The sequence below is a fragment of the Cryptotermes secundus genome, unplaced genomic scaffold (genome assembly GCF_002891405.2).
Source record: "Cryptotermes secundus unplaced genomic scaffold, Csec_1.0 scaffold2069, whole genome shotgun sequence".
Classification (NCBI taxonomy): Eukaryota; Metazoa; Arthropoda; class Insecta; order Blattodea; family Kalotermitidae; genus Cryptotermes; species Cryptotermes secundus.
This window is the reverse complement of record NW_019734999.1, coordinates 178639-203614: the sequence shown is the minus strand read 5'-3', so window position 1 is coordinate 203614 and position 24976 is coordinate 178639. Positions and strand designations below refer to the sequence as shown.

General features: G+C 38.4%; 1 protein-coding gene across 1 annotated transcript in view; it reads left to right on the top strand.

Moving 5' to 3' along the window:
• Positions 1-6056: 6056 nt before the first annotated feature.
• The window catches only part of LOC111869209 (U2 snRNP-associated SURP motif-containing protein), a 34993-nt gene continuing 16073 nt past the window's right edge, over positions 6057-24976 (top strand). Inside the window, exons 1-10 of the mRNA XM_023860520.1 lie at positions 6057-6080; positions 6304-6420; positions 6808-6901; positions 8474-8672; positions 9843-9928; positions 10121-10200; positions 11183-11348; positions 12957-13120; positions 15121-15186; positions 20405-20448. Of these exons, the coding sequence (XP_023716288.1) occupies positions 6057-6080; positions 6304-6420; positions 6808-6901; positions 8474-8672; positions 9843-9928; positions 10121-10200; positions 11183-11348; positions 12957-13120; positions 15121-15186; positions 20405-20448 (1040 nt within the window). The remainder of the gene's footprint in view (positions 6081-6303; positions 6421-6807; positions 6902-8473; positions 8673-9842; positions 9929-10120; positions 10201-11182; positions 11349-12956; positions 13121-15120; positions 15187-20404; positions 20449-24976) is intronic.

Below are 24976 nucleotides of genomic sequence, written 5' to 3'. Positions count from 1 at the left end.
TTCTGTCTTCTGGGATATAATGCTGTGTAGTCTCTTGACAAAGTATACAATGTTTTATCCCAGAAGGTGCAACAATTCATAACCATGGCTGTGAGAACTTCAAATCCTAAAACTTTCTCTCTCAAAGTTTATTTTTACCCATAGAGATAGATATCTAACACCATTGTTTATCATCCATCTTTTCTGACCCTTCTCTTAAAAAATCTCAGTTGAGTGAATATATCTTGATCTTGTCTATCTTGGAAGCAAACCTCTTGGAATGTTATTAATAGTTCTACATGTCGAGTGGTATTTATGTTTTACTTGGTGTAATGGAGTTTTGCTTTCACTTCCCACTTTAAGGTTCTGAATTCCTTCAGCTGACTAACTGCAATGTGGGGACAAGATAAACTTCTTTCCATTCTGTTTTGTAATCTTGTTTGCAAAAGAGAAATGAAACAAGACAGAATTATTGTTTTATAATTGTATTGTATAATTATATTGTATAAAAATTAGGAGGCATACTTTTTCATTGTATACACACCCACACACATGCACACACATATTGTTAATGTTTGTTTTTTATTTTAAGCCCTTAAATATGACACGATATAGAAAGGATCGAATGAGTGTGTGAATTTATAAGAGGCCTGATTGCCTGCAGGAGTGTAATCCTAAAACCAAAGGGTGGTATGTACCACACTTTCAGGTTGAAATAAATAGGCATAAATGAAGGTTCAAGGCAATTTCACTGTTACCTCATGATAGGTTTACACTTTTATGTATAAAACTGAATGACATATAGCTCAGGAAATGCACGTAGCAGCTTAAAGAAGTCAATGCTTCCACCTAAGAGACTGGAAATTAAACAAGCAATAAGAGCATAATGATTCACATCATTGTCTTTAAAGGCAGTGCCCCAGCGCTCAAGAAGGCACCATGGCATCACCTCCCCCTCCCTCTCCCCCAGCTGCCTATACAATGCAGTGAAGAAGATAGCTGCCAGTACTGCATCATAACAAAAATACTCAGATAGCATGTCAGTATTCGTTTGTTTGCCATGGTTGCAAAGGAAAGGGCAGTTCTTTGCGGTTCTGATGTTACATAACAAATTAAATATGCATTCATTATAAGCTCTAGAATAGGCAGTGAAATAAATGCAGACCAGTGCAGACTAATATGCATAGCCTGTGTATATACTCTGTGTGTCATTGAAAGCGTTAATGATTTGTGTTAAAGTTGTTAAATATTCAGTAACTGGACTACAGTATAAATTTCTAATTATGTTCTCAACGTGTTCACTTCAGGTACAGCAGTATGCAACAAACTTCTTTTTAAGTATATACAAAATGTTATCATGAGAACCACAACTCATTCAGCATAATACAAGGGGGTATTTTAAGGAAAGCCTCTCATTTACAGTTTCTGGTAGCGGCCTCCGTAGTCTAGAGGTAACGTTCCCACCTCATGACTCGTGGTATGCGGGTTCAAACCCGGCGGAGGTCGTGGAATTTTTAAGGGCGGAAAAATTCAGGGAACAAGTCCTCTGGGAGGGACTTTAAGCCGTGGGTCCTGTGTTGTAGCTTTACGCACATAAACAAACCTCATATCTCCAAAGAGGTCACTGAGCCAAATTCAAGGACATTTCCCGCCCAACAGTAGTCTCTAACGCCTCTGATAGATGGGGGAAGCATTATAGATACCGCTAAGCCAGTAGAGGCCGAACTCGCTGGCTTGGTCGGGACTGATGGTATGCACCAATATCGGTAGGGTATAGAGACTGGTAGAATATCATAGAGGGAAGCACAGTGGACCAATACTGGTCTAAGTGCATGGGGAAACCCACGTTCTCCAATAACTAACTAACTACAGTTTCCGGTGACGACATTAAATTGTGAAAGCATGCTTTGACAGCGTTTTAAAGAAATTACCAATCTTTTGTTATGAAGAAAGCAGTCTTCTGGGCTTTGGCGCCGTGTATATGTGGTGTTAACCGACGTTTCGGAGGAACGTATCGCCCACATCTTCAGGGTTGAAGAAAAAGTATAGGTAAATCTGCAAGCGACAACACCGTGAGACACGGTAACGCAGTCTGCTTTACCGTGTCTCACGGTGTTGTCGCTTGCAGATTTACCTATACTTTTTCTTCAACCCTGAAGATGTGGGCGATACGTTCCTCCGAAACGTCGGTTAACACCACATATACACGGCGCCAAAGCCCAGAAGACTGCTTTCTTCATAGTCACCGCCGTGAAAGCCTCAAATCTTACAATCTTTTGTTATGTTTGTGACCTCTGGGTCCCATTTGTTTTAAACACATTTTTTGTTCTGGTATTCAGATACACAAGCCTCTGGGAGATAGTGGTATAATATTTAAAAATGCACTTCCATAAAAAGAAATTTGAGGCTTAAAATGAACTGTTTGCAGAATTTGAAAAACTTTGGTTTTTATATTGTCTCTTGTTTTCAATGTCCTGTTTCTGAAAAGAGCAAAAAAAAAAAAAGCCTTCCTAATCAGATGAATGTAGTTGTTTCCTAGTAGTTTTTATATATACCATGTATCTTGTACATGTAAGTTGTAGCAAGAAGAGCAGAAGTTGGTTTCTGTAATTATCAAATAATCATCTGCTAATGAAACAGCATGCAATATAGTGTTTTATAAAAACAGTTTTCCTACTTATAATTGTTGTTTCCATGTATTTTTTAATAATTTTCTTTAGTGCTCTATTTAGGAATTATACAGACACATTTTTGTCCCGACTGGTGGTGTTGATACTACTTTTATAATAATTTGTGAATGAAATATATTGATGAAACCAAAGTAAAAGTATGATAATCATCATATGTATATATCTGAATGTGTGCCAGTGAATGCGTGTTTATGTTTATAACTGTGTTCCTGACCTGATGTTATATCTTCTGGGTCAGGTGCCCAGCATGTGTGTCTGGAACAGAAGTGGCTCTTAATTCAAGAAATACAATCTGAGATAGAGTTTCTCATAATAACAGTTAAAATGTGTGATTTATATTCTGACTGTTCAGTTTTTCATATCTGAACTCCATGAACAAATCTCAGTATATGTTTCAAGCATGTTGACCGTTCATATATATCTTTTTTGCTTGTATGTCTTCTGTGTAGATACATTGTTCATTGACTGACATCCGTAATTGTACTAGCAAGTTAAGCATACATTTTCACCCATAGTAGGACATACTGATGTATTATGTTAACAAATCTGAAGTTAAAGAATGCTATGTTAGTTTTGAATATGATGTTTGAGGTTTCCATGGCGGTCTGTATTAATTGTAGAGTCTTTTCTGAGTGTTGCACCACGTCTTATTCTTCATCCAACTTGAGGCTAGAAGCCCATTTTGATGTTCATAAATTTTAAAAACTGATCTTCCTATCCCATTTTTGGTCTTCCTGTGTTACTCTATCCATCAAATCTGGGTAAGTATTTTTTTAGTCTTTGTCTTGTATCCTATTTATCTGATGTTTTTGGTTTAACTACTGTTTCTTTACTTCTGTGTTTTCAGTTTGCAGTACACCTCTTGTGTTTTAATATGATAGTCTGTCTCATAAATTTTGTACACATGGTGATCTAAGAAGTCTGTGTCAAAATGGTAAAAACATTGTGGCACCCAAAAGATTGTAGTGAGTGGTTTAATGTCCCTTGAATTTTGTGTCTGTTAGTTCTAACAAGCACAACCAAAGTGTGACAGCAAGTCAGTAGTGCATAACATCATATGGATTTGAGGTAAAACTGCTGAATTGTGCATAGACTGTATGGTAAGGTCTATCCTAAGCCCCAGTTAATATATTTTAATGAGAATAGGTACTAAGTAATATTGAAGAAAAATATAATAAATTAGTAACAGAAATAATAATGTTCAAGGAAATAAACAGTCACTATTCAGTAGTGTCATTACCATCTCTTCATACTACTAGCTGCTCATGGAAGAACAAGGCAATCAGGCACCATTAATTGGTGCAACAGTTGATGATTTTACAGAAATTGGTGACTAACTGGAATTATGAAGATGACAGTCCCCTGGATTGTAATGCTACATAGTTAAGCAAAAACCTGATGTTTTGGTCTCCATCTTCAGCAGTGAAGAGTAAGCCAAGCTAGATGCGGGTTACAACCTGCTTGAAACATGCTTCTGGTTTCTTCAGAAGTACTGGGTTTTTCAGACTTTGTCCACCATCTGGTATTCTAAAAACTAGAGAACACAGTGTTTCAGAAACTGGAACTGTTTCCACCTTCAGGTGAGTGGGGAGACACCAACTCTGTAGGGTCCCTTAGAAAGAGCTAACCTGAATCAGTGGAGTAGGTGTCTCCCCACTCACCTGAGGACAGAAACAGATCAGTTTCTGAAATATTTGTGTTCTCTAGATTTCAGAATATCGGACGATGGATGAGTAAAAAAACTCAGTAATTCTGAGTGTTATGCACCATCATCAGAACCTTTAGAATATACTTCTGGTTTCTTGCTTAGTTTATTCTGTGATCCTGAAGATGGAGGCAGCTTATTCCTCTGAAGTGTTGGTGGACTTAGACTGAACTACACAGCATTACAACCCACAAGACTCTCCTCTTTGTACTCGCTGCTGTGAGAACCTCAGATCTGTTATCCTGTTGTTAGTATTCTTTTAAACTAATGTATCTTTAAATACCAAGAGCAATTCATAATGTTAAACCATTTATACTGGTATAAACAGTAATAATTACCACCAAGAATTATTGACAATACTTTCATGAAGCGTGTTTGTTGTGTTTGTATACATTGTACTCCACTGTCATTTTGCTACCGTTTCAGATACCAGATCATGTATATATCAATAAAAAGGGGCCCATTCCAGTTCTGTATTCTGTTAACTCATTTAAATTGCCTGTCATTTTAATATGCATCGTTTATTATCTGTATGTATAAAACAGAATGCAGTGTATGATTGACCATGTGTTTCTGTAGTAGTTATGAATGGGGACAGTACATGCCAGCAATAAAGGCAAGTAAAAAGTAGTTATGCATCAGTCAAGTGTGACAGGTGCGGGTGTTGGGACTGGTTTAGTCGACTTCTTGGCTGTTTGCGATGTATTGTTAGAGATATGCCTCTTGCGTCTCTTTACTTCCTGGAAGTCGTCATCCTGAGCCATTCATTTCCAATGAGCGTTTGTTCATTGCTCCAATTTGTCCTGCCTGTGCATTCACCTTCAGGATGGTCTTCAATTCATTCATTGTTACCGCATACATGCCGTAAAGAGTAATACAATGCGGCTTCCAATCTAGAGCTTTGCAAAAATTTACTGTTCTCCATGCTATTCACAATAGAGGTCCACTCAGAGCTTTCCCTCACTTTAGCTGGTGTGCTTCCGACAAGGTTCTCAGTGCTACTGAGTACTTCATATACTTGTTGCACTACAGAAGCTGCTTCTGGATATTTGTCATGATGGAATGGTATTCGGATTTCAGCGATGATAGCTTCTGTTCCATTCCATTCCATTTATTTCACTTTCTAATTGATCCTGATACAGGCCTGTCTCCATTATATCCAGAATCCCAGTACTGGAACTTTCGCCCATATTGATGTACACTCAAATTCACCGACCTGTTCGTTTTTCTCACCAACTGCAACAGTTCAACTTCTGTTATCCTCCTTCCTGTCACTGTAGTTTATACTGTCTCAGCCGTTATACAGTCTTCACTAGTAGTGTATTTCTCATTTCCCAGCCTAACTCACTCTGACTTGTCTAACTCAAGTCGAGTGAATTTGCAGCCTGTCCTCTGACTCCCCGACCCACAATTCAGAAAATTCTTCTCAAAGTTGCCCTGCTTATAACATCTCGGCACTAACCTTTCCTGTGATATTGTGCATTTGTTGCGTTCGTCCCTAGGGGCAACCACGTGATCGCTACTAAGCCATTGCCTAGCAACGGTTCTACATTTGTACTATATGTCAGATTTAATTCACGTCTGGGAATTAGGCATTGTTGACGATAAAGAAGAAGAAGAAGTACCCAAGCACCAACACGTCTTATACTCGTTGGCCACACTGAGTACAGTGATAAAATAAAATGGCGGATAAAGCGTTGATGAAGGTGAGTGTTGTTGCTGTATTTTAACTGTTTTAACAACGTTGTCTTCATGTAATTTATGTATCCATGGAAAAGTAATAGACAGCCTCGTATGAAAGCAGTAAATACAGTTTATATGAATTGCGTGTCGTGTGTGCGACCAAATCTCAAAGAGTAACTTTGAGTCGTCGAAGTTTCAAGTGAGACCCAGTTATATTTTCATTACATTTTCGGTTTTACAATGCAGCAAATAGCCGAACAGAAACTAAAAGCATTCTCCATCGGCACGATGGGAAAACGACAAATGTCTAAAAAGGAATTAGAAGATCAACGCAAGAAGGAACAAGAGGAAGCAGCTGCCCAGGTTCGTCATAACAAGTAAAACAGCATGATACACTATTGAAGTGTGTACTATTTGTTTTATTTTTAATTTGTGATTATTCAGCATTATATATATTAAGGTTGACCATTGATCGTCGTGCCAGGCAAAATTTTCTGTTGTAATATTTGTCTCATCTCTTTCAATTCTTGGCTAAATATTCTTCCTCGAAAATGGTGGCAGTAGGCTCCTCCTAAAAGTTTTTAGCGATATACTAGACTACACGGCGTCACATCTTGGAAGGCATTTTCCCAGTCACTGCAATGAGATCTTTTAATCTCATTCAAACCTTATCTCTAAGCCACGAAGTTCACCTAATTAATCATTTTTAAAAGTCCTGTTTTTTAATGGTGTAATTGTCCTCTCATTCAGGCTTTTGAGGAGTTTGTGGCAACATTCCAAGAAACACCCAGTAAGGCTGGAAAGGTGTGGGTTAAGGCTGGCACATATGATGCTGGGCGTCGACGTAAGTACAAAATTGACTGCAGTTTTTAGGTTTGTTTAAGCTATTCTTAAGTGGGGCCCCTAACTCTCTTTGGGAGTTTCAAGTAACAAGATATAAGATTTAATCAGTTTATACCACTCTTCAAAGTTTCCTTTTTTTTTTTACTGATCAGAAATTCAGTACTAAACCATTTCTTAAACATTCAATTATTTAAGCTTATTTAAAATTTCTTGTATTCATTATAACTTCATATGAAGTTAACTTGCATATTCTTTAATTTATAATCAGCATTTTGATGTTCAAAATATGTAATGTTCCATCCATGATATAGTGTGTAATTTTTTAATGTATTTTATAAAAAATATCTTACAATTTGAGTAGTGATAATTCTTACCAATGTAGTGTCCATGCTGTTGGGGGCCACAATTTTAGTCCTAACACTGAATTTATCATTCAAGATTATAATGCAATAGTGGAATGGAGAATTCTGTTATAAACAAAATTGAAATACATCAGTGTAAAAAATTTTCAGTGTAGTTTGGTACTGTTACTTTTACTATGAATTGCTTTACAGTCTTGTTCTTGTTTAAATGGAGTTAGCAGTGATGTTGCATATTACAGACCCAGCTATTATGAATAATTTTCATATTAGTTGTTGGCCACATTTTATTTTACTTGTTTATGGTTTTTTAACATTTCCATTAATAGCTCAGTCACTGCAGGTTTGAATGCTAGGTTGATTTACACATAATGAATTGGAAGGATTATGAGTTGAAATTGTTGTCACTTGAATTGAGGCCACAAGTATTAAGTGTGTAGTGCTGTATGTTCATGCATAGTAATTTAACCATTTAACCTCAGACCTGCATATTTTAAGTACAAAAGTATCCGTGGTGCAGTTTAGATGCATAACCAATTGCAGTATTCTATACGTGGCAGTTTTAACATGTGAAATAAAACAAATGTGTTATTTCATGTTAAAGGCAACGTGCCAATGTATCTGTTCGGGGTATATGTATATAATGTAATTTACTTTAATCGGTTGATATTTAAATCTTAATTATATCACCTGAAAATGACACACACATGCTGAAACATGTCATAACCAATAAGCATACTTGGTAGCTTAATTAGCAGTTGTATCACTCCCTCACTCCTGGAGCTGAGCCCTTCTTGAGAAGCTGCCAATTGTGCAACCACTCAAGAACTACCCAGCATTTTATGGAACCCAAAGGTTCATTACTGTGTTCACAAGACCCCTCCAGTGATCCTATCCTGAGCCACACATCAATCCAATCCACACTATTCCATTCTATCTCTCTGAGATCCATTTTAGTATTGTCAACCCACATACACCTTGGTCTTCCCAGTGGTCGCCTTCCTTCCGGCTTTCCTACCAGTATGCATTTCTCCTCTCCTCCATTCGTGGTACATGCCCTGCCCATTTCATCCTCCTTGAGTTGATCGTTCTAATTATACTTGGAGAAGAGTACAAGTTTTGTAGCTCCCCATTAATTAACAGTTGTGTTGAAAAGAAAAATAAATAATACTGAATACTGAATAACAAGTTATTCCTAATATTAAATCTCATAGAGGAAGACACAAGGGAGAAGGGAAAGCTCTACAAGCCACAGTCTCGACTGTCAGAACTAGCAGACAAACTCACAACTGCAGAGCGAGCGCAGGAATATGCACGGCTGCTTGGCGACCGGAAACCAGATCGTCCTGGAAAGAAACGAGACAGGGAAAAAAAGAAAAGCAATTTGGAACTGTTTAAGGAAGAGCTTAAACTGTAAGTAACTGCATGTTTTCATTTGGTTTTTGTGTTCTGTATGAATGAAGGTAGAAGTGTCCATTATTTGCCTGGGATTTGGTTGTCATTTTGTCAGTATCACAGTACATAGTAGTTAAAACTTTGAAAAAGAAATGACACTCACGTTTAAAAATCAGAATTTAATTATGAAAATAAAGAGAAGACTGGGAATGAGGCTTTAAATCACTTCCAAAAATATTCTGCAGCAATACTTGTTACATTGCATTGGCAAGAGTGCAGTATAAGTTGCATGACATGTTTTACTATTCTCCATTGTGTCCACAGCTGGAAATGGAAACTGACAGAAACAAATAGAATTTCATGTATATCAGAAGGTGTATGTGTGTGCGGGCATGAGCACGTGAGAGGGAGAGAAAGGTCTGGAATGACATAAGGTTTTGTCAGTCTGTCTTAACTGCCTCATCTTCTTCTGCCCTCCAGTGAAGAGAACATGAGGCAGTTGGTTGCTAGAACTGGTCGACCTTGAGCTTTCTACTATTTATTCAGGGATACATTAAGTTTCTGTTTGTTGATAGCAATGGTTAGAATCACCTGAAAGTTATGCTGTTTTTTTGGCATGTGCAGTACACATGTTACACGTGGTTAATTTGCTTGCCTTCGCTTATTATTGGAGGATAGTATGTTGTCAGTAAGTAAAGTAAATCTATCCCTGTAACAGGCCATGAAGGCTCATAGGGTTGTGAGATGTTGAGGTTCCCACATTTTCTAGACAATCTGCTCACAGATGGCTGTGAGGTTGTCAGCCTTAAGCACCGGGCATCCTTTACCCCCAAGAACATTCTTGGTACTCATTTCTCTTAAAGGCTGAGTCAACCCCAGGGCCATATTGTGGCTGGAAGGATTAGGTAAATTAAAACATCCACCTCATTGAGATTCGTTCCCACTACCAAATATGTTGTCAGTGTTTAACCTTATTGTCTCTGTGTGATGTCATTGTGATTATGGATGGGTCCTGAAGGCCTAGCATTGCATTGTTTTCAATATGAATGGCATTTCGGCCATTTCAGTATCCTGCCACTTACGCTATAGTAATGTGAGATTTAAATCTTCCCTTCCCAAATATTAAGGGTTAAAATTGTGTACCAAGAAGATGACGGAGCTGAGAGATCACCCCTTGCTATGTTTCAGTATTCAGGAAGAGAGGGAAGAGAGACACAAATATAAAGGTGCCATCAAATCTACAATAGAAGACGGAGCGCCTGCAGTAAAGACGTGTAAGTTTAACTTATAGTGGCCCCCACCACCCAGAACTGTGACCCATGTTCGTATGACATTGCATTGAGAAAGTTCCTATGTTGCACAGTTATCACACCCTACAATAAGATGGTGATGTTACTTTATTTAATATATATATGAAAGACCGGTATCGGAATTATGGTATTATAAAGATTTATTTCTGTGAGCAGCTGAAGAGTCCAAATATGGTTCATACGATAATGGAGATCCGACAACCACAAATCTGTACCTGGGGAACCTGAATCCAAAGGTATGTTACAAGTTTTTCATGTTAAATGCGGTCATACTGTCTCATGTGCATATACAGTGAAATCCCAATTTTCTGTTTCTGTTAGCGGCCTAATGCGAGCAGTTTAATAACTGAAGAGGTCTGTCTTCTGGGATATATCACCGTGTAGTCTGTTGAAAGTTGACCGACATTTCAGAGGAACACATCCGTCTCCATCTTCAGGGTTGGAGAATAAGCAAAGCAAGATATCAATGTGAAGAAGGTTTCTGATGTTTCAGCAGACTACATGAAGTTGTATCCCAAAGATGGAACTCCTTATAACCATCATTATGAGAGTCTCGGATACTACATGGTTTATTATCTTGACTTAGTAAATAACCCGTGTTTAGTGAAAGAAATTTTTGACCTTCCAGAATTTGTACCTTGATTTAGTGTGTTTGTGGTCAGTGCAAGAGCTAGTATTCATGTCTTTCTCACAGTTTGAAATTGTTACTGCACAACCATGATCTTTGGCATGTGACATCACATTTTTGACACACCAGAATCATTCAGTTTGTGACTTATGTGCTTTGATTCTTGACTGAGATTCTTTCATTTTGTTTTGTTTCATATGTAATAAGGAATTTATTTGATATTATTGATTATGTAATTCTGTTTGTGTATAAACAGTTCTTGTAACAACTTATTACCTATAAAGAAATTATTTTGTCATAATTAAATTAAGTCTTTTAAGAATATGAACAGTTTCTTGGTGTCATTTTATATGACTCCCATGCCGGGAAAACCTGAATTTACTATCAGAAATGCATTTCCCCCAAAATGTAGTAAATATGGATTTCACTGTAAATAGCACATTTAAAGAAGGTTTTCTGTTCAGAGTCTAAAAAATATGGTGATGTATTTTAGTCACAAATAGGACAAATGTTTAGATGAACTTGGTTACAGAGCATTCAGTGTTTATGGTTTTTCCGGACTGTTACGTGCTTTGTGCACTTTGTTTCAGATCACAGAACAGCAGCTGATGGAAGTGTTTGGTCGGTATGGACCCCTGGCCAGTATTAAGATTATGTGGCCCCGATCAGACGAAGAAAAAGCCCGTGGAAGGAATTGTGGTTTTGTAGCCTTCATGAACAGAAAAGATGGGGAGAGAGCCCTGAAATTTCTTAATGGTATTTAAGAATTTTTAATGTGTTCAAATTATTTTATGTTTTTTAAGTAAAGATGATAATATTGCTCTCATTGCTTCTTTTGGAGTGAACCAAGGAAGCATCAGGTTACATGATTTTATTGTGGGAAGTTGTCAGTATCTTTGAAGGTAAAAGTTCTGTTGGCCACTTGCCAGAATTTAGTCATTATGTAATTTCTCATCCTTGTGAACTGAAATATAATTTTTATTTTTCTTGTGGATTATTTTATGATGCCTTGAGTATTGCACCAAATGGTAAAGTGATAGATGAATTGGAAAGGATTTGAAAGGAAATTGTCATGGAGTAATCAGCAAATGCTTGGAGGAACTGAGGAAAACTATCAAAAACCTTAGGGCAGCTGGTTTCCCAGCTAAGATTTGAACCAAGCACCTTCCAAATAGAAGTTTAGAACATTACCATGACACCAGTCTGTCTGGCAAGTTGCTGTTAAAGCACTGTGTTTATTAGACGGAACAGTTCCTTCCTTAATACTTGCACATTCACCGCCGTGCCCCCGTACTGAGATTTTAGCTTCTGAGCCAGCCATGTATCCATGGAAACTACATACAAAACAAATGGAAGAGAAGAAACAATCCATAATCACTGCATGTACCATGCCTTTTAGTCTAAAAATTTGAACGATACGTTCTCTGCATTTGAGCTACATCTGTAGAGGAAAGTGCACTTACATATGCAGTGGTAAGAGCCCATAACATGACAAGTTCAGCATTGGTGTACAGCAGGCATGTCCAACTTCAAACAGGTTGTGGTTGACTTTGTAGTGTCAAAAACTGCCAGTGATCTAGCACCCCCTCCTATCATTGTACCTCGCTTTAAGCAAAAATATTTGTAAAAATAACATGACACATGATGTTTGTTGTAAAAGCAACATACATTGAAAGTACGGACAAATTTAATACATATTTTCTCTTCAAAATCTGAATATAATATTATATTACAAGTGAATTTACATGCTTTTCACGTATAATTTCCGCCTATGAGATCGATCGGTCAATCGCGATCGACACTCTGGACATGCCTGGTGTACAGTAAACTTTTGTCCTTCAGGTGACAGAATTGGTAGTGATTGTGTTAATAACATAACATAACATTGCATTCCATGGATCCAAAGTTAGTCAAAATGACTGTAGGATGTGGAATATGTAATATAAATACAAAACATACCGTATTTACGCATGTATAGGCTGCGTGCGTGTATAGGCCGCAGCACAATTTTCAGACAGAAATTATAGACAAAATAATTTTCTTGGAATATTATTTCAGGAGTATTACACCCTGTATTACTAATTATGAATATAATTTTTTTTTAAATGAAATGTGATTTCGAATATAAGCCGCACCCCAGTTTTCCTCTTGAATTTTTGGCAAAAAATGTGCGGTCTATACATGCGTAAATACGGTATGTGCAGTCCCAATGGAGTTGTGACACAAGAGAAACCAAGAGTATTGTTTTGGGGATGCTGAGCTGTTCTGTCCATAACAGTGAAATGGTTAATAGTCGCGTATAATAAACATAAAGGATAAATGTGTTTAGAAAAAGGTTACATTGTAACACTTGTTTGTTGACAGGGAAAGATGTGATGGCATATGAAATGAAGCTGGGGTGGGGCAAAGCAGTTCCGATACCCCCACATCCAATCTATATTCCGCCTGCAATGCTTGAACTAACCATGCCACCACCCCCTTCAGGGCTCCCGTTCAACGCCCAACCTAGCAAGAGAGACAAGCACAAGGTAAAACAGACAAATAAGATCTAAAAGTTTGTGACGATGGTAAATTGTTACAATTAATATGTTGCTGGACATTATCCATCATCTTGTCTGTTCTTAAAAACCGTCCTGTTTCTTAAAAAAAAACGTTTTGGGGACTGGTTTTTGTACCCGTCTTCAGGTAAAACCTACTCAGTTGGGTCCAGTAGACAGAGCTATCCCCTATCTCCGGTCCGGAGACTAGGAAGTGTGCACCTTTCATTCAGTTGGTTTTGAATTTAACTATAAAAGAGCCAGTGTGAATCCCATATTAAGAAATAACATCAACTTCTTTCTCACAATATTGTATTTAAGCATCTTGTTCCATTAACATACTTTTCATTCACACACTATACTTCCGTCCCCAATGCAACCTGATTATTATCTCCTTTTTCCACTACACGTTTCGGCCGCACACGGCCATTGTCAGGTGTGTCTATTTGCTAAAACTGTTTTCGCTGTGTAGTATGTGCAACTTCACGTACCACATGTAAATGCAATATATCCCATTTAAAATAAGTGTACTCTATTAAAAATCATTAAAACAATTAAAACTCAACAAATTTCTGCTTTGGGGCTGTTGTTCTTTATCCAGTTATCACCGTGTTTGGATTCTTTTTGCAGTGGCATGGGTTTTATGTATATGTAGTTTCCAGTTTTGTTGGTGCGGTTATCGCATATGCCCCTTCGACTGTGTTTTCCGCCCTGCCCGCTTATAGTATTGTTTTTGTTCTGTGTATACAGGTCCTGTCTTCTCACAAAACATGAATCTGATTAACATAAAATCCTTATTTAATGACTGTGCGAGGGACTCACTTTTCTTATGCTACTTTGATATTTTTCAGTAAATGTGAGTTAATAAAAATTACAACAAGAAACCATCTAAAACTTGCGCTACACAATTATGAGAAAAAAATTCTTTACATAAGTAGTTAAATAAACTGTTTTTGCATAAATAAATGCAGTATCATAATCAGTAATATCTTGATACTGAAGATGACCAATGTTGGTCGAAGCATGTACTGTGCATACACCAGTTATGTAGGCAAGTTTCACGTAAGACGGCTAATAACTAACAAGGAATAAACAATAATATCTTAATTTCTAAAATACTAATGGCATGACAATAAACACTGAAAGTAAGTTGCTCAAGAGTCAAAACGATTACGATGTCATAACATGTGTGGCTTATATGTGTGTTCGCTGTGTGATATAAGCTCATGGTTATGTATAACAGTTTCCAGCAAACAGGTGATATGATTGTAAGATTTGAGGTTTTCACTGCGGTATCTATGAAAAATGCCGTCTTCTGGTATGTAGATTACAATATGTACACGGTGCTACATTCCAGTAGACGGCTTTCTTCAGGTGATATGATTGTTTTCATCATAATCAAACTGCACTGAAATAAAAGTTGCAGAAGGTTGAAAATTAAATGCTGGTTATTTACTGAATCAGAATTTACTAACTACAGGAAAATAATATGTTGCTTGTATTGGACTTTGGTTGGGACCAGCGAAAGTATTCACTAAATACAAGATTTTGCCAAATGAAAAATTTCACTATAACATCTTAGAAAAAGAAAAACTTTAGAAAAATATCTGAAACCTACGTAGTAGGAAGGGGGACAGAGTTGAGATTTGGAAGTAAGTCGGTACACATTATAGACTTTGACTGTAAATGGAGGTAACTGGTCATATTCATGCCTCCGTTCCATTTTCCCTATCATAGACCCCCTCTGCATCCCATACACATTCACTGGAAGACTGGGAACCAGTTCTAGACATGGTTTCAAAGAAAGAAAATTGCTTGTCCCTTCAGGGACCTAAACCCAAGACGGCAACCCTATCAACCACTGATTTTATTGACAGTTATACCAGCTTAAAAGATTGAAAGATCCCTGTTTGGCAGTCCCCTTAACCAGGCAGCAAACTTAATAATGGGAAGGAAGTGGATTCTGTTTCTGATCACAGTCTGTTTTTCAGGTTCAAAACTTGCGACCAAATGACCCGTACCCAACCGAGAGTAAAGAAAAGGATGAACTAGACAAGGTAACGTTTATTCTGTCAGTTCACCTCTCCCTACTGTACATTTAAGTTCCTATTTACAGTAGATGTTTAGATGAGCCAAGAGCGGTATTCCTAGACACTTCAAGGTTACGGGTACATGAAGCCGTGTGCTAAAACATAAATTGGAAGTGGAAACAGAAGTTATGAAAAAGACAAGATGTTGCACCAACATAGGCCTCAGTACAATGGTTAACACTATTCCTTGATGTTTGGGTCTAAGTTGAATCTTTTCCAGGAAGTCAGGCTGTTGTTGCAAAGTTTTTATGTTTTTTCTCAACATCTACTCTTTATTGCTCCAGATATAACAATTTTCTTTCACGTTATATTCCATTTATCACTCTCAGTGCTTTGAAGACTGTTGTTTAGGGAAATAATTGCTGTTTATTGTGAAAACATGACCCAAGGTAGCTACTGTAAGGGAAACAGTTATCTCTCATATCATAATCTAGTTCCCAATCTCTACAACATGACCCAAGGTAGCTACTGTAGGGGAAACAGTTATCTCTCATATCATAATCTAGTTCCCAATCTCTACAACATGACCCAAGGTAGCTGCTGTAAGGGAAACAGTTATNATCTGTACAACATGACCCAAGGTAGCTACTGTAGGGGAAACAGTTATCTCTCATATCATAATCTAGTTCCATATCTGTACAACATGACCCAAGGTAGCTACTGTAGGGGAAACAGTTATCTCTCATATCATAATCTAGTTCCATATCTGTACAACATGACCCAAGGTAGCTACTGTAGGGGAAACAGTTATCTCTCATATCATAATCTAGTTCCATATCTGTACAACATGACCCAAGGTAGCTACTGTAGGGGAAACAGTTATCTCACATATAATCTAGTTCCATATCTGTACAACATGACCCAAGGTAGCTACTGTAGGGGAAACAGTTATCTCTCATATCATAATCTAGTTCCCAATCTGCACAACATATTTCCTTAAAATCCATTTCAATTGTATTCTCTCATATCTCTGTTGGTGTCCCTTGTTGCTACTTTTGAATAGTTTTTCGTGTGGACGCTCATAGGGTTGTGAGACGTGGAGGCTTCCACATTTTCCAGACGGTCGGCTCAATGATTATGAGTAGGAAAGAACATTTTCGTTTTTAGAAGTGTCTGGGATTTATCTTCGTAATTCATCATATAAAGATTGAAACTTGTTTATTGATGCTTTCATCACTGTTAAGAGTAGTGACTGCATATGTTGTACAGCCGTCACATTTATTGAGTATTGAAGACTAATTTTGTGGTATATCTAAGTAGGGCAGGCAAAGCTTACCATATCCGTCACTTCTTTTCGTTGGGGCTGGCAACATATAACTTATTTGTGTTCTTATTATTATCAATAATATTATTATAATACAAGTTTCATTTCTGTCATAATGTAAATTTGGATTTTCCTTTCCATTGGAGGTTCACTCTTACAGCACAACTTAAAGACCTCTTTATTTACTGCCATGAAAACACGGTGCATGTATCGTAATTTTTCGATTTGTTCATATTTATGAAACCCCCCCTCATTTAAGGTTTCCGAGGAAAATCTTAAATGGAGGAAATATAACGCGATGATTATTGACTTGGGATCATTGAATCTGAGCATTGAAGGAAGGAAAACCTTGAGCTGAATACATTAAATGGGGGTCTCCATATTTTTTTTCTTCAGAAAATGGAAATCATAAAATCAGTTCATACAAAGATACATGGTGAAGGTAAAGGCTTCCTGTTATTTAGTGTTTCATTTCTGTGGTCCTGCCATTGCTGTTGCTCAGACTGCATTTGAACTTAGGGTATGGTTGGACGACAAGGGAATTAGGGTTTGATTCCCAGTGGGGACGGAATTCTTTCTTTTTGCCACCATATCCAGATTGGCTCTGGAGTGAACTTAGACCCTGCCCGATAGGTACTGGGGACTATTTCCCGGGGATGTGAAGCTCACCACTCACCTCCGTGTACTGTTAGATTGATTACCGAATGTGGGTAGCAGCTCCTCCACACCTTACCTATCATTGGAATGGGTTGGCTCTGCTGCCGTTCAGCCACTTTTCAGCACAATTCATGTTTAGGACCCAGTCAGTAGAACAGAAGGGTATGAAGGACTGGAGCCAGAACTCCATGTGTAGGCAAGTGTTGCAGAGCAACCTGCTGCTTCCATCCACAGGGTAGAAGAGCAGATAAAATTGGAAGAGGGAAGTTGGAGGCAGCAGGTTCCTCTGCAGAATGTTGCTAACATTCTATCAAACTACATGGTCTCTAATCCCAAAAGACAGTAATCTGTATCTATCTCCTTGTTAGCAAAAATTGTCGCAGTTACCCTATACAAAGCTACTTCTCATCCTCACATACTTTTTTTTTAAACTCCATTATCCTCCCATCTATGATTAGATCTTCCAAGTAGTCCTTTCTCTGCCCCCTGAGAAGAGAGTTTCCTCACAATATTTTATATACGTTTTTTGTCTGACTCGCCTGCCTCACACCACAGTTTTATCGGTGTAAAGTTTCCTCCATTTCAGATGTTTGTCTTATCATTAATATCTGCGCTCCTGCAGCGGAAACTTAAATGTAGATATCAAAATTTAAAATGTTGATTTCCTAATGTTGACTTCGTCAGATTTTCCACATGTTTGCACTTATATATTCGTGCTAGTGTGGTATTAATTTATCTGGTGCAGTGCGTTTGTGTCCCTCAAATAAACTGTCTCGCCGACATAACCAGAGGCAGCAATAGCCGCTGGCCTCTGAGTCACTCTGGCGTGAATATGTTGCGGAGGATTACTGTTTTAGCTGAAGTGTTTTTAACAGGCTGAACCATCTTGCCTTCCCTTGTCTAAAACTGACCAATAATCTTATTTTAGAAATGCTCTATAGGTCAGACCCGATATAGTTTCATTTTACCATTTCTTTGAATGTATGTGGTAAACTATTTGATAAATGTGTGCAGTGTGCAGAGTGATGATTTTATTTGTGGTGGAGGAATTTTGATACATGCAAGACCTGTGATTCTTGCTGTGGTGAATACTAAAATTAAATTACAGTCTTCTGGTTTGTGACACCATGTTATTTGGTAGAGTGGTGCTAATGCTCTGGAGGAATCCATTGCACCCATCTTCACTGCAGAAGACTGCATGAAGATGAGGCAGCAGGTTTCTCAGATGTGCATCTGCCAAATTATGTGGTGTGTCATCGCACAAGACCGTAATCTTAATTTGAATATCATCTGTTTTCATGAGAAGGTAGTTGCAGGTAAAGTCAAGGGATTGATTAATGTGCAGATCATATGAATACTGTCTGATGTGTGTTACTGTTTCTGCTGCAGCTTAACATTCGTGTTCTTTGAGTTACTCTATAATATAGAGTAAAATTGCTGTAACATTGGTTACAGTTTTGTGCGCGAGTTTAAATGTACCTTTTTCAATTGCTGCAGATTGGAAAATATAACAGAAGGTACCTCTGAGCAGGTTGGTATACTGGTAATGCTCTTCTAGACTTAATCCCAGTCAGAACACCTAATATCCTGACTGATGAGTTCCCCCCCCCCACAGTACTTCCTGGGTTGTCTGTAGAGCTTTGCCAGTATACTGGCCCAGATGAGCTGCTCCCTCCAACTTTATTTCTCCTCCACCTCCCATATAGGTTTTCTAAACAATGCCGTATATGCACAGAAACTCAACAACCTACGCATTTTAACCTGAAGATGGAGGCAGCATGTACCTCTGAAATATTAGCAATATCACCCAAATCTATACGGTGTGATACCTGGTTATTTTTATTTTTGTTAACATATATATTCTAGGAATATGAATTTTTTTAAAATCTCCAAGGATCACTGAATTGGCTGCTGTATTTTAGTTTGGGGAGAGATAACAGTTCTTCTGTGGGAGATTTGAGGTTCTCATGGTGTTAAATACGGAGTACACTATCTTATACACTGTCTGAAACTTCCCTTGAAGTTGCATCATCATCAGTTAATGACACAGAAATTTATTATGTTCTGTGTTCAACATGTATGATGGGAACCATGTTCAACATTCCAGAGATCTCGCTGAATGTACAGGATATCTCTTCCATGAAGTTGCCTGTCTAATGTATGACATACCCCCAGAGATGTTTTAGGTAGGCTATAAGGTAATTCACATAGTGGGGGGTGGAGTCTAGTTGGATCGACTTGGCACATCAGCCACTGATTGGCCTATTGTAGCCTGCCCTGGGTGATTATGATGATTGAGAATTTGGTGGAATGAAGATTGGCAGGGGAAACCAAAGAACTCTTGAGAAAACCTGCCCCAGCGCCATTTTTGTCCATTACAAATTGCACTTGACCAGAACCGGGCTGCCGCAGTGGGAAGCCAGCGACTATTTTTTTTATTGCTAGTGGGATGGGGCCAAGTCCTTGTACTGCGGCCACTTCTGGCCTATTGTACCAGCCCCAGATGGTAGGTGAGGGTGATTGTGGATCAATTGGTGGAATGAAGATTGGCAGGGGAAACCAAAGAACTCTTGAGAAAACCTGCCCCAGCGCCACTTTGTCCACCACAAATCCCACTTGACCATCCCCGGGATCGAACTCGGGCCACCACGGTGGGAAGCCAGCGACTAACCACTTGAGCTATGGCACAAGCCAGCGACTAACCGCTTAAGCTATGGACGCAGCCAAGGCTATAGGGTAATCTGCTCTTAAGATGAAGATAGTGTGTTCATCCAAAATGTTGGTGACAGTCTACTAGCCTGCACTGTGTCACACCTCAGAAAACATTGATCTTAACAGTTGATTGTCCAGTAATATGGAAAGTGTGTTGATCCAAAATGTTTGTGACAGTCTACCAGCCTGCACTGTGTCACACCTCAGAAAACATTGATCTTAACAGTTGATTGTCCAGTAATACGGAATTTTTCCAGCCTCTGCAGAGCTGGTAGACATATTTTTAGCCAGAGGTAACAATATTAAAATTGAAATAACACTCAGCCAGATGGACTGTGTTGCTAAGGGCTAAGAATGAAGCTACAGTAGACACTTCAGATGGTATCTCTCAGTTCTGACTTTGCCTGTAATGCTCATGTACGATCGGGTGACCTGACTGGGGCAGTGACACTTGTTAATTTTCCAGCCAGCTCGGAGTATGTGCAGATATCTGTCTGTTGTATTATCACATGTGAAGGGTATGTTTTGATGTTGGTGCTGCTCTCCTCACAGATTTTATCCCAGGCTGTTGTCAAAGTGGTAATCCCGACTGAAAGGTAATGTACACAGTCACGAATACCCTCAATTTGTTCTCTTACCAACAGGTAAGTTATTAGATCTTTGCTTGCTTTGGTAGCAGAAGGCTTGGTAACACTGTTCCTTCCTGACGGATATTTTCACACTAACTCATACGTTATAATGACACCTAACACAGCAGTTCAACTGTCGTATCATCTACTTTGTGAATAATCACCATGCTGTCATAATTATATTCATCTTTTGTTATTTCCAAGTATGGACATAAGTACTGTAGTCTCTATTGAAAGAAGAAAGTCCCACAAACAATTTGAAACAACCTAATACATGGACCCTTAAAAGAGGTTTTACACAAAAAAAAAGTTTAAATGCATAAAGAGTTGACTTTGTGAGACATATTTAAAAAGATAAAGATTGTTCTGCTGACAAAAGTGGTAATTGTGGATCTTGAGTGTTCAACTTTAATCACTTTTTAGGTAAAGCAAATGTAAATATATGTTTTTATTTGTTAAATTTACATATATTATAATTCCTTTGGGTAAGGAACCCACAATCCAGAAAATCACAATATCTGGAAAGGCTTTGATTCCAAATTTTCCAGGTAATGGGTCCCATAGTCTAATCAAAATATGAAGGAAGAAGGCATATGAGATGATGTAGCAAGATACTAGAAGCTATTAAGAACATAAGAAGAGCTGGAAAGAAATCAAAAAGAAATTGTGGGATAAAAGAAGAGATTGGAAACTTGTCATCCATTTATGCTTATAAAATACAAATGGTGCTAGAAGTCATTGTTTGATTTTTATATAACTTGGACTACACCCCTCTGCCTTTGGACATGAACTTCCAATATTGCCTTGAACAGATTGTGGGGAACTCTTTGAAAGAAGTAATTGATCTACCACATTAGTTACATCATTGCCTTTTGACTTAACTTTGTACCTATTTTCATAAGTGGGGGAATTGTACTGTTTCATGTCAGGCCACCAAACCTGACTCATTGATGACAGTTATAATGACATAGTTTTAATATATTTAGGAGTGAAAACTGAATTTCCCATCCCATCTCTTTGCCTCAGCTGTAAATGCAAAAGTAATTGATTAAGCGAAATCTTAACTTTTCTAATGATAGCATAGACTTGAAAGGATTCTGACGATGGTGTATACTGTACTTCTTTTGGCTTATTTTGGACTTCACCCATCATCTGGTATGTAAAAGACAAAAGACCACGATGTTTCGGAGACTGGATCTGTCTGCGAAACATCGTGGTCTTTTGTCCTTTACATACCAGACGATGGGTGAAGTCCAAAATAAGCCAAAAGAAGTATAATGATAGCATGTTAACAATAAACGTGACTTGTTATTTTAGACATTGTCCGTTGTCATCAGTTTTTGAAATTCAGTTTTTTCCCAAAATTGGATCTGTTCCTACAGTCACCTGTGATGGAGGAAGGTACATACTTGGTTGAGCCCATTATAAAGAGTTCAGTCACATGACACCCTTCTTGTGGTGGGGATGGAGCTGATTCCTTTATGGGAAGCTGGCTGTCACTCAGCCACCCAAGAATTTCCCGGTATTTTATGGAACCCAGAGGTTCATTATCCTGTCACAAGAGCTCTCCATTGGTCTCTATCCTGGGTCAGATGAATCCAGTCTATAGCAACCCATGCTATTTCTCTAAGATCCATCTTAATATTATCTGCCCACCAAAATTCTGTATGCATTCCTTGTCTCCAGCCATACGTGCTACATGCCCTGCTCATCTCAGTTTGGTGAAGAGTACAAGTTATGAAGCTCATTATACAGTTTTTTTCCAAGCCTCCTACCATTTCATTCCTGTTTGATCCATGTAGTCTGCTCAGCGCTCTGTTCTCTGATACCTGCAGTCTGTGTTCTTCCTTTAATGTCAGAGACCAAGTTTCACACCCATGACATGATTAATAAATAATTACATGAATTGTCACTGGTGTGTTGCTCATGTGATGATTAAATATAGCATATCTGTACACTAGTTGTATACCTTTCACATATTCTTAGTAATTCACTGCTGTTTTAATTGGATAAATTTTAAGGTAACATGTAAAGTCCCTCTATTTAATTAACTACAATATTGTGAAGATATGGGGGGGGGGAATTCAGTGGGTGTGAGTGGTTAGCTTTGCATCCGTCCCATACCCGTTAGATAAGAGTGTAGGAGGGCCGTGGAACTGGTCTGGATTCATTGGAGATGAGAAAAATGTGTGCCTGCCCAGGAACTGAAACCCTGTCATCCAGCCAGTGGCTTAGTCACTGTACTGGCTGAGCTTTGAGTACTGTGCCATAGTAAAACTAGGAGTCAGGATAACTCAGGCAGTATAGCAACTGGCTATGGGCTGGATGGCCAAGAGGTTGGAGTTCGAGTCCCGGTAGCGTCATGAATTTTCTCCACATCATCCAGACCAGCTCTGGGACCCAACCGACCTGCTATCCAATGGGTACTGGGGTTCAAGCGGCTACAGCATGAAGCTGACCACTCACTTCCAACTAGTGCCAAGGTCAAGAAAATGTGGATCTGTTCATCCACTCCCCCATATGCCTTCATTGTGTAGTGCTTAATTAAACACAGGAACAACTTTACATTTACTATAGTAAAACTGCATGAGGTCTTTGTAAAGGAATTGCGCTATCTCTGGATTCGGAAGATGCTCTGAACTTATCCGCGGAAAGCACATATTTGTGGATTTATGTATAATTACAGTGCAAAGGAACATGTCACCAAGTCATGTCTGCTACCTGTTGGAGAACCTATGGTATATTATTTAACAAAAGGCATGTCAAAAAAAGATATTCTGGTAGTTAACAGTGGTCACATAATCTAGGAATGCCTAAATGTGATTAGCCATTGCGCACATTGTTTTTAAACTCGTGACATTGTAATTATCCCTGTTGATCTGAATTCATCGTACAGAATGTAACTTCACGAAGCGTGCACTGTGTCTTTAAGTAATCCTCAATGTACAGTATGTGCCATCTTGGGCTGGGCACACAGTACAAGGAGTGTGAATACTGTCACCACTTTATATCCAGTCATGTGGTCCTTCATCACCTTGCGCCAATCTGAGATGTGGATTTGTTAATTATACTTCACGACCCCACATGGGGAGACGTCACACCATTTTATTTGATTCTAGAACACTTAAAATGTTTTTGATAATGATGAAACTAAAACAGCACTTAAGGAAGCAGTAATTGTGTCAGATATTTTTAGATCATGTTACATCATGTAATTTTGTTGCCCAAGTTTTCTGTCACCATGACTTCTTTTTCTAATGCTAGTGGGGTGGGACTAAGTCCCTTGTACTGCGGCCACTTCTGGCCTGTTGTACCAGCCCCAGATGATAGGTGAGGGTGATTGTGGAGCAGTTGGTGGAATGAAGATTGGCAGGGGAAACCAAAGTACTGGGAGAAAACAGAGCTAGCCCCTATCTCCAGACTGGAGATAGGGGCTAGGTCTGTCTATTGGACCCAACTGAGTAGGTTTCACCTGAGGACGGACAGAATCCAGTCCCCGAAACGTTTTTTTAAAAGAAACAGGACTGTTTTTTAAGAACAGACAAGATGATGGATAATGTCCAGCAACATATTACTTGTAACAATTTACCATCATCACAAACTTTAAGATCTTAATTAAAAATGCTCCTGTTAGATTCACCCATATCTGTCTGCATGTAACAACAACAGAAGTGGTGAATGTATCTGTATGAAATTTGATATTGGGCAATTTTACTAACATCTGTTGTCACGTTGCAGTTTTGGTTAGTGTGTCAGTAACGGTGGCGATTTCACAGAAACGTCTCGTAAGTTTCTGTGCACGTATGAAATATAATAGCTCACTAGGTATTCATGGCAACAAAAACTTTAAAACAAAAATTTATAGAGATGCATAAAAAAGCACACAAGAGACTTATTCTGTAGGTCTTAACACTTTTATAATATACTGAAAGAGGACAAGTATTCCAGAATTGTTGTGCTGTACATACATTTTGTAACTCGTTCGTGGTTTCCCATGGTTGTTCCTAGCAACTTCAATTAGGACATATGTCCTTATTTACCAATCCATTTCAGTATTTATTTCTTTGATTGGAGTTGCTCAACTTGCGAAAGTAAATTTGGATGCGGTCGTAGTGCATGGCATGTGTTTGTGAATATAAAATTAACCGATGGATCAGATGTTTCACTCTCAGACACTCAGAAACCATTGTTGGTTTGAGTTTGCTGTATACTGAAGGTTCTCCAACTGTTTTCATTAATTGCAAAAGTCTATCCAAGAAAGGTTTGTAATAAAGAGTTGCCCATCCTGTGACTGCTGCGAGATGGATGCAGAGAAGGCCGATGGAAGCACTGTACAGCTGCAGTTGCTGTCTACAAACTGGACAACAACTAGGAGTAGGAAGACAAGTTGGACTGGCAAGACACTCTAGTTGTTTGTTAACACTTTTATTGTGTATGTGATATGCTGTCTTGGCATTGTACTAAATGTATCAACCCATGAAAGTTTTAAGACATG